Here is a 10174-nt window from a genome sequence, read left to right on the forward strand (position 1 = left end):
GCAATATTATACAGTGTTTTTGATTCTGTGGGGAGACAGGCACTTCAACATATTGCTGACAGGTTTTCATGACATCCATAGGAATTAATCTGCCAATGTTTATGAAAATTTAAATGTATGAAATTAGATCCACTAATTTTATTTCTAATAATATATATTTGCACATGTATAAAATAATTTTTTTTTTTTGAGACTGAGTCTCACACTGTCATCCAGGCTAGAGTGCAGTGATGCAATCTCAGCTCACTGCAACCTCCACCTCCCTGGTTTAAGCGATTCTCCTGCCTCAGCCTCCAAGTAGCTGGGATTACAGGCGCCCGCCACCACGCCCAGCTAATTTTTTGTGTTTTTAGCAGAGACGGGATTTCACTATGTTGGCCAGGCTGGTCTCAAACTCCTGACCTCGTGATCCGCCTGCCTCGGCCTCCCAAAGTGCTGCGATTACAGGCGTGAGCCACCGCATCCAGCCTAAAATAATTTATATACCTAAACTTAACTACAAGTTTATTTACTGGGGTATTATTTGTAGTAGCAAAATTTTGGCAACAAACCTAAATGTCCACCAATAGGAACAGATTAAATGAATTACGATACTTCCATACAATGGAATACTATGCAGTTGTAAAAAAAAAAAAAATGAAGATGTTCTCTTGTACTGGCTTAGCATGGTCTGTGACATGTATTAGTAAACAAGAAGAAACAAGGTAGAGAACAGCGTGAAGTATGCCACCACTTGTTGAAAAATGAAAACGGGCTGGGCTGCACTGCAGCCTGGGTGACAAAACGAGACTCCGTCTCAAAAAAAAAAAAAAAAGAAAAAAAGGAAAATGTAAAAGATATATATACAAATGTAATTTCATATATATGCATAAAATAATATCATGGAAACATACAGGAGGAACTGACAATATTGGCTGCCTTTGGGGAGGGGAACTGGTTGGGTAGAGAACAGATGTGAGGAGTCTTTCACTCTATATACACTTACGTGCCCTTTGAATGTTGCATCATGATTGTGTTACTTATTCAACGTTTACATTTTTTAGATAATAAAATATTGTAAAACTTGGCCAGGCGCGGTGGCTCAAGCCTGTAATCCCAGCACTTTGGGAGGCCAAGGCAGGCGGGTCACCTGGAGTCGGGAGTTTGAGACCAGCCTGACCAACATGGAGAAATCCCATCTCTACTAAAAATACAAAAAGTTAGCTAGGCGTGGTGGTACATGCCTGTAATCCCAGCTACTCAGGAGGCTGAGGCAGAAGAATCGCTTGAACCTGGGAGGTGGAGGTTGCAGTGAGCCAAGATGGTGCCATTGCATTCCAATCTGGGCAACAAAAGCAAAACTCCGTTTCAAAAAAAAAAAAAAGAATTTTTTTAAGACTTATATATAAACTTAGAATCCCACCAATAGGTAATACATCTGTTTTACTGCTCGAGAGACTTAACAAGAAAATCTCAATTCTGTGAAGCAAAATTTATACAGGCCACATTCTTTGACCACTGTGCAGTAAAGCTACAAATGAATGCAACCTCTCCCTGTCTCTAGCACAGTCCCCAGTCCTGCCTCAACTTGCAGCCTCCAGAATTCAACCAAATTGATCACAGAGGCCTTCTTAACTTGGTCAGGTCCCATGCTCTTTTTATTCCCTCACTATAAAGTCTGTTGAGGCAAGAGGCTAATTCCAAGTTCAGATTCCAATAATTTTAAGAGCCTTGATTCAGAAAATCTTATTGCAATACACTTTTCAAACACAACTATGTGACTGAGGCCTTGATCCATCTTTCCAGATGGAGAGAACTCAGCAAGGAACCCAAGTACCAAAAGATTGCCCCAAGATTCATTTTCACTGCCTTCTCCCTGCTTATCAGGTAGTTCCCAAAAGGTGATCAAAAGGTCACTTCCCCACCTCCCTATATCTCATTATTTGGGGAATGGTGAGTGTGTGGGAAAGAGACACCAAGGTAGCTGGAAATGGGCTTTCAAGCATCCACAGGTAAATGCAACGCTCTTATTGGATATATTGGATAGCTTTACCTCTTTACCTTAACAGCTTGGATAAGACTGGGTAGTCATGGATGTCACAGGTGTCTCATTGGTAACATAACAGATATGTTGTAAATGTTTTAGCAGACAAAATGTTTTTAAGAATTGAAGTGAGGCCAGGCACGGTGACTCACGCCTGTAATCCCAGCATTTTGGGAGGCTGAGGCGGGCAGATCACCTGAGGTCATGAGTTTGGGACCAGCCTGGCCAACACAGTGAAACCCTGTCTCTACTAAAAATACAAAAAAAAAAAAAGAAAAAAAAAATAGCCAGGCATGGTCGTGGGCACCTGTAATCCCAGCTACTCGGGAGGCTGGGGCAGGAGAATCGCTTGAACCCAGGTGGCGGAGGCTGCAGTGAGCCGAGATCATGTCACTGCACTTCAGCCTGGGTGACAGAGCAAGACTCTGTCTCAGAAAAAAAAAAAAAAAAAAAAATTGAAGTGCAAGGAAGTGAATGAGTATGTGTATGTGTGTATAAGCATGTCTGTGCTTTAGTATACTAACTTACAATTTTCTAACGTTATGAGCCTTTGGAAATAAGATATGCACACTCCAGAAATATAGTTAATGCTTAACTGATCAAGTTTCAGGCATTCTGGGTAGGTGATCTTTTATTTAAGTGTTTATATATGTATAAATATATACAATGTATGTCCTATTTTTGCCTCTTCACTTCGCCAATACCTGGTAAACAGTTCTTTATAGTAAATATTTCCTGATTAAATGACTAGCATGTTTTCTGTTTTCCTTATTTGACCTTGACCACTACACCAAAAAAAAGTAATTTCAAAATCCTAATGGGAATTTTTTGTAAACCTACAACTATTAAGAAGATCCTTTTAGAAGAGAAATAAAAGAATCTAAGAAAAAACAAACAAAAGACGCACCCCATCCTCTGAAAAAGAAACATAACGGGGGAACATCATTTCTCCACCAATTATAATAGTCTATTATGAAGCTGCACCAATCTTAAGGAATGTGATACTGGCACAGGAAAAGATTGACAATGTAGCAAACTGGAAGGAACAAAAGCAGACACAAATATTTCTGATGGCGTTGGACATCTCAAAATTATTTCACAAAATTAAATAACTTCCAGCTTATATAATATGCCCAAATTAAGTTGAGATAGATTTAAGAGTTAGATGTCCCCTAATGTAATAATTGATTGAGGCAAGGATCATTAATGGATGCTAATAACATTGGCTGAAAGAAACAGGATATTCACACTGTGCTAAAGTATCACCCCACAGAATTCTGTACTTATTAATATTAAAGGCAGGTATCTGGTGGTCACCACCTGAACTAAATGATCAAATTTAGCATCACTGCTAATGGGACAAAGAGACATCTGTGCCTCCTGACACATGTAACATGGCAACACTTCTGAAATATTCTAGCAAAAAATTCTTAACCCATATCTGGCTGGGCACAGTGACTCACGCCTGTAAACCCAGCACTTCGGGAGCCCGAGTCAGGCGGGTCACCTGAGGTCAGGAGTTCAAGACCAGCCTGAGCAGCATGGTTAAACCCCATCTCTACTAAAAATACAAAAATTAGCCAGGCTTAGTGGCGCATGCCTGTAATTCCAGCTACTCAGGAGGCTGAGACATGACAATCACTCTAACCCGGGAAGTGGAGGTTGCAGTGAGCTGGTATCATGTCCCTGCACTCGAGCTGGGTGATTGTCTCAAAAAAAAAAAAATTTTTTTAACCCAAATCTAATCAAACCTCTAGACCTAGCTTCCAGTTTAAAGAAAATACAGGGAATACAGGAAGAAGATAAACAATAGCATCAAGAAATAATTGGACAAATCCAGCGTACTGGATGTTATACCACAAAATTATTCTGGACTCATCAAAAAGACAATGTCGCGGGAAGTAAGAGTAGAGGCACTATTCTAGATTAAAATAAACACAGTTTAAGACTCATAGATTTAACTACATACAAATTTAAACTTTTGAATCACAAACACACACCATGGACAAATGACACACAATAAACTGGGAAAAATAAATGAAATATATTTGACCAGAAAAACTAAATATCCTTATTCTATATTTCAGTTTTTACAGTTGAAAAGAAATAAAAGATTTACACTCTGAAAGGAAAATGTCTAGGTTCTGCAAAAGAATGAGCTCAGTGGAAATAAAATGTCTAAGGATATGAATAAATAATTCAAAAAAGAAGGGCAAAGGTGAGAAGTTATGAAATACTTTTAGTATTAACAACTGCTTGGTCGAAGTTTCTCAGCCTTCATCAGAATCATCTGAGATGCTTGTGCAAAATGCAGCTTCATTCAGGTGCGGTGGCTCATGCCTGTAATCCTAGCACTTTGGGAGGCAGAGGCAGGCAGAACACCTGAGGTCAGGAGTTCGAGACCAGCCTGACCAACATGGAGAAACCCTGTCTCTACTAAAAATACAAAAGTAGCCAGGTGTGGTGCTGCATGCCTGTAATCCCAGCTACTCTGGAGTCTGAGGCAGGAGAATCGCTTCAACCCAGGAGGCGGACGTTGCAGTGAGTGGAGATCGTGCCATTGCACTCCAGCCTGGGCAACAAGAGCAAATCTGCATCTAAAAAAAAAAAATAATAAAATAAAATAAAAATAAAAATGTGGCTTCCTGGACCTACCATATTTAAATTGAGACCCAGGTGTCAGTATAATAAAAACTCCCCTATACTTACTTTGGGAGGCCAAGGTAGGCAGATCATTTGAGCTCAGGAGTTTGAGACCAGCCTGGGCAACATGGTGAAAACCCTGTCTCTATTAAAAATACAAAAATTAGCCCGGGCACAGTGGCTCACGCCTGTAATTCCAACACTTTGGGAGGCTAAGGCGGGCAGATCACGAGGTCAGGAGATCGAGACCACCCTTGCTTACACGGTGAAACCCCGTCTCTACTAAAAACACAAAAAATTAGCCGGGCGTGGTGGCACGTGCCTGTAGTCCCAGCTACTCGGGAGGCTGAGGCAGGAGAATCGCTTGAACCCGGGAGGCGGAGATTGCAGTGGGTCGAGATTGCACCACTGCAGTCCAGTCTGGGTGACACAGCGAGACTCCATCTCAAAACAAAACAAAAATTACCCGGGCGTGGTAATCCCAGTTACTTGGAGGTTGAGGCAGAAGAATCACTTGAATCTGGAAGGCGGAGGTTGTAGTAAGCCAAGATCGCGCTACAGCACTCCAGCCTGGGCAACAAGAGCGAAACTCTGTCTCAAAAAAAAAAAAAAAAAAAAAACAACTTCTTCTTTCAATCTACTTACTTTTGTTTCAAAAGAAATGCAGGAAAATAGAGCCTAGTCTGTATGTCACTTCTTCATTCCTGACCTATGTGCTGCCTTAGGCAAATTCCTTAAATGCATTAGTACAATGGGAACAATAACTACCTTGAAGGGCTTGTTTGAAGGAATAGAGACACTGTAAAGTGTCCAGTACTGTGTTAGGCATTTAATAGCTTAATAAATAGTGGTTATTATTATTTTTCACTCTAACTCATTTCGCACTTTTAAACTGCTACCGTAGTTTTTTTCAGGTGACATGATCCTTTTCTTCTGTGTGTGTGTGTGTGTGTGTGTGTGATCGTACTTTATGCATAATTGCTCAAAACTGGAAATAATCTTGTTATGGGTTGAGTTGTATCCCCTCAAAATATGTGAAAGTCCTAACCCCCACAACCTCAGAATATAACCTTATTTGGACATAGGGTCATTCGATGTATTAATAATTACTCATACTGGAGTAGAGTGGGTCCCTAATCTAATATGATTGGTGTCCTTATAAGAAAAAGAAGATTTGGACATAGATTTGCACAGAGGGAAGACAGATATGAAGACACACTAAGGGAGATAGCCCTGTAACTCCAGAGGCAGAGATTAGAGTGATGCATCTACAAACTAAGGAATGCCAAGGAGTGTCAGCAAACACTAGACACTAGAAAGAGTCAAGGAGGGCCAGGTGCGGTGGCTCACGCTTGTAATCCCAGTATTTTGGGAGGCTGAGGCAGGTGAATCACCTGAGGTCAGGAGTTTGAGACCAGCCTGGCCAACATGGTAAAAACCCGTCTCTACTAAAAATACAAAAATTAGCCGGGCATGATGGTGCATGCCTGTAATCCCAGCTACTGGGGAGGCTGAGGCAGAAGAATCACTTGAACCTGGGAGGCAGAGGTTGCAGTGAACCAAGATCACGCCACTGCACTCCAGCCTGGGCGACAGAGCAAGACTCTGTATCAAAAAAAAAAAAAAAAAAAAAGCACACACACACACACAAACAAACAAACAAAAACCAAAAGACTCAAGGAGGATTCTCCCCTACACGTTTCAGAGGAGCACAACCCTGCTGACATCTCGATTTAGGACTTCTGGCCTCCATAACTGTATCATAAGAGAAGATACATTTCTATCGTTTTAAACCACTCAGCTTTTGGTATTTCTTACAGCATTTCCTAGGAAGCTAATATTAGGTTCCTAGGAACCCTAATATTCTTCAATAGGTGGATGGAAAACAAACTGTGGTACATGCATACAATGAACTGTATAACATGGGTGAATCTCAAAGACACTATGTTAAGTGAAAGAAGCCAGTCTCCAGAGGTTACATCCTGTATGATTCCATTTATGTGACATTCAGTTAAAGGCATATCTGGCCAGGCGTGGTGGGTCACCCCTGTAATCACAGCACTTTATGAGGCCGAGGCAGGCGAATCACGAGGTCAGGAGTTCGAGACCAGCCTGGCCAACATGGGGAAACCCTGTCTCTACTAAAAATACAAAAACTTAGCTGGGCGTGGTGGCGGGTGCCTGTAATTCCAGCTACTCTGGAGACTGAGGCAGGAGAATCACTTGAACCCGGGAGGCGGAGGTTGCAGTGAACCAAGACTGCGCCACTGCACTCCAGCCCAGGCAACAGTGCAAGACTCTGTCTCAAAAAAAAAAATAAATAAATAAGGCAAACCTACAGGGAAGAAAAACAGATCAGTGTTTGCCAGAGGTTGGGGTGGGTTGATGGTTTAATTCGAAAGGGGAAGCATAAGGGAAATTTTGGGACTGTGGTGATGGTTACCTAAATCTATGCATGTGTTAAAACTCATGGAACTGTTTATCCACAAAGAGTAATTTCGTGGTATGTTAATTTAGATATTTTAAAAAATGAACACACACACACATCCCCAAATAATTTTCTTCTAAGAAATACTTTAAAAGAAATTTTCCATCTGGGCCTCTGCCAGAAAGGCTGTTTCGTGGGGGCTCTGCCACACCAACTCTTGCATTCTGTGAGCCTGTTTTTCCATCTGTAAAAGTAGTGGATCTGCCTGGAGCAGATCCACTTTTTTATCCCCCTTGTCCCCATACTGTACCCTAGGCACTCCCTTTGTGGCAGTGGTGGTGTCTTGATGGATTTGGAGAGAAAAAAACACTGGGATGTCACTGGGCTCTGGACACACAGGTCTTCTCCAAATGGAGCAGTTGTACTTTTGTCTCTCTCTCTCTCTCTCTCTCTTTTTTTTTTGGTCTAAAAACCTCTGGATTAGAATAACTGAACACAAGCCAGAGCCCAGGTATCCAGGGAATTAGAATGATCCTGGATTCCAGGGCCTACATGTGGGGGTCACTTGTTCATCCCTTCAGCGAATGCCCTCATGCATCCTTGTAATGAGCAAAACCAGGGTGCTGGCTCTAACGGTTAGTGACTCTAAACAAGTGTTTCAGGGAAGCTGGACTTGTGCTTCTACACAACCCCTTGGATGCACATGGATTAAACACAATGGGACCTCTGTTAAAGCTCTAAATCTAGGCACCCCCCCACCTTTGTTTTTTCTTTTTCGAGACAGAGTCTCACTCTGTCACCCAAGGCTGGAGTGCAATGGTTCAATCTTGGCTCCCTGCAACCTCCATCTCCCGGGCTCGAGTGCTTCTCTTACCTCAGCCTCCCGAATAGCTGGGACTACAGGTGCCAGCCACCATGCCCGAATCTAGGCCCATTCTAAGGTAAGGTCCAAAAGGACCTTAAGCCATTTGTTTTTAGACACTTGATGATTTTTTGGAAGAGCATTTTGTAAACAACAAAGGACTGTGCACAGAAGGGGGAAATGCCATTATGAGGATGAGTGTGCTGACCTCAAACCAGGGTCAAAGAGTATCATTGCCCTTTACTCCAAGCATGAAACCATTCATGTGCCAGGTACTGTGCTAAGGAACCCAGTCCTCACAACAAATCTATGGGAGAGAGTTGCTTTGACAGGTGAGGAAAGTGAAGCTTTGAGAGGACCCAGGTCACAATGAAAGGAGATGTTAGAGGTGACAGGGCTGGGTCATGGCCAGCAGCTCCAGCTTCTTAAGCCAAGGTTCATGAGAGGAACCCCTGAGACCTGGTGTCAGGCCTGTTCTCTCTCAGTATATGCCCTGGGAAAAGGACTAATGTCCCTTTTCACAAAGGCTGGTGGGAGATCACCAAAGACACCTTGAGACCTTGCCATCAAGTATAGCACTCAAAAAGTACAGTATTTTTAAACTTTATGGAGTGGAATGGTCTTTTTAAAAACTAGGTTTTTTTTTGTTTTTTTTTTTTAACTAATGTATAAATTCAATCTAGAAAACCAGAGATGGGCCACTGTGATTGAAGGCGGGCAAGAGTAGCCTGAGCCTCCTCCAGAGCTCCTGGAGCAAAGCTTGAATGAAAGTCACTTATCCACTAGGTTGGCACTTACCGGGAGAAGTGCAAGGGATGCCAAGATGTCTAAGGCTTTGACTTTGGTTTGGAAAGAACCAGGTGAGATTCTAGGGGATTCACTCCTGAGTTAGTCGGCCTCCGGCAGGGCTCAGAATTCCAGGCCTGCCACATGTATTGGGTGCTGCTGGCAGGTCTATGTGAGCTGAGCATCACTTGCCGCACCCTGGTTCCAGCCAGGCCCCAATAGCTTGACCTCACAAGATAAAAAACATTTTCACCATCTTACATTTCGTGAATTTAATTCTATTAAGGTAAGGCTTACTACATTCAAAACTCCAACCCCCTCCCTTTTTTTCTTGCCCTTTAACAAGGCACCAACCGGTTTTCTTTACTAACAAAATGTCAGTGTTCAAGTTCAGTCTTGGTGCCAGATCGATGGCAGATGTCAAGGGCTGGCCGGGATGGCTTACATTGATATCACTGCAAGTATGTCCTTCTCATAGATGTCAGGGATGTCACCTACCGGCGAGTTGATCATGCGCACGGTGTTGTTACTAAACAGCTTGAATTCGTAATTGATGAGCTGTTCCCAAAAGCCGGTGTTGGGCCGGATGATGGGGCGGCGCGACTTGGTCCATGTATGGGCGTCCAGCAGCGACATGGAGTGGTATTTCATGAGGTACGCAAGGCACAGTGAGGCGGAACGGCTCACTCCAGCCACGCAGTGCAGCAGCGTGCGGCCCTGCCTCATATCCACGCTGTGGATAAGATCAGCAATGGGGTCAAAAAAGTCGCAGAGACGAGAGTCACGAGCATCGGTAACAGGCACCTTTACGTACTGAATGCCCTCAAAGAACACGTTGACCACTTCCACCGAGGCATTGACAATGGCGGTGATGCGATTGCTGGACAGAAGGATTTTGTTGTTGGCAGCCACACCATTGCTGAGAAACAAGCTGCTGGTTATTTGGGAGAAGCTGTAGATGGAGGGCAGCTGGAGACCCTGAGATGATGAAAAGGACGCGGATGCTGTCATCAAGGCGGCTGGTCCGAGGTCTCTCTATGCTGGTTCAGGGCACAACCCTTACCAAGCTAGTTCAGGATTGCAGCCGCGCCGTGAAGTCTCAGGCTAGGTGTTGGAGAAAGAGGACCGGCCATCGGTCACCACCCTCTTCCTGTCTCCTCCCACCACTCCCATCTGGGCGTCACAATCTCGGACAGATAGCCCTGCGGCTCTGGTTTCCATGGCAATGGCCGCTTGCCGCAAGGAGGACAAGGCCTCTAAGCAGGGTCTTCAGAGACACCCCAGTCTGTTTTATTTTTATCTTTCTTCATAGTCATTTATTTTCCAAGGCCTAATTCTTATCTTTCTTGACTTTTAAAAATGTTCTGTTGCAAGATATCTATTTTATGTTTCAATTATTGGACCACATTAAACACAGTATTTATGAATACTT

At 43.1% G+C, this 10174-nt stretch overlaps 1 protein-coding gene across 1 annotated transcript; it reads right to left on the reverse strand.

The window, feature by feature from the left end:
• Nucleotides 1–8999: 8999 nt before the first annotated feature.
• DUSP21 (dual specificity phosphatase 21) lies at nt 9000–9882 on the reverse strand. Its single transcript, XM_003917611.5, has one exon. It carries the CDS (start codon nt 9751–9753, stop codon nt 9184–9186), a length of 570 nt encoding a protein of 189 aa, XP_003917660.1. The 5' UTR covers nt 9754–9882; the 3' UTR covers nt 9000–9183.
• Nucleotides 9883–10174: the final 292 nt, after the last annotated feature.

This window comes from Papio anubis, chromosome X, assembly GCF_008728515.1.
Source record: "Papio anubis isolate 15944 chromosome X, Panubis1.0, whole genome shotgun sequence".
Lineage (NCBI taxonomy): Eukaryota > Metazoa > Chordata > Mammalia > Primates > Cercopithecidae > Papio > Papio anubis.

Coding starts and splice junctions, on each gene's coding strand:
- DUSP21 (XM_003917611.5), bottom strand. CDS start 9,753: ATGACAGCATCCGCGTCCTTTTCATCATCTCAGGGTCTCCAGCTGCCC.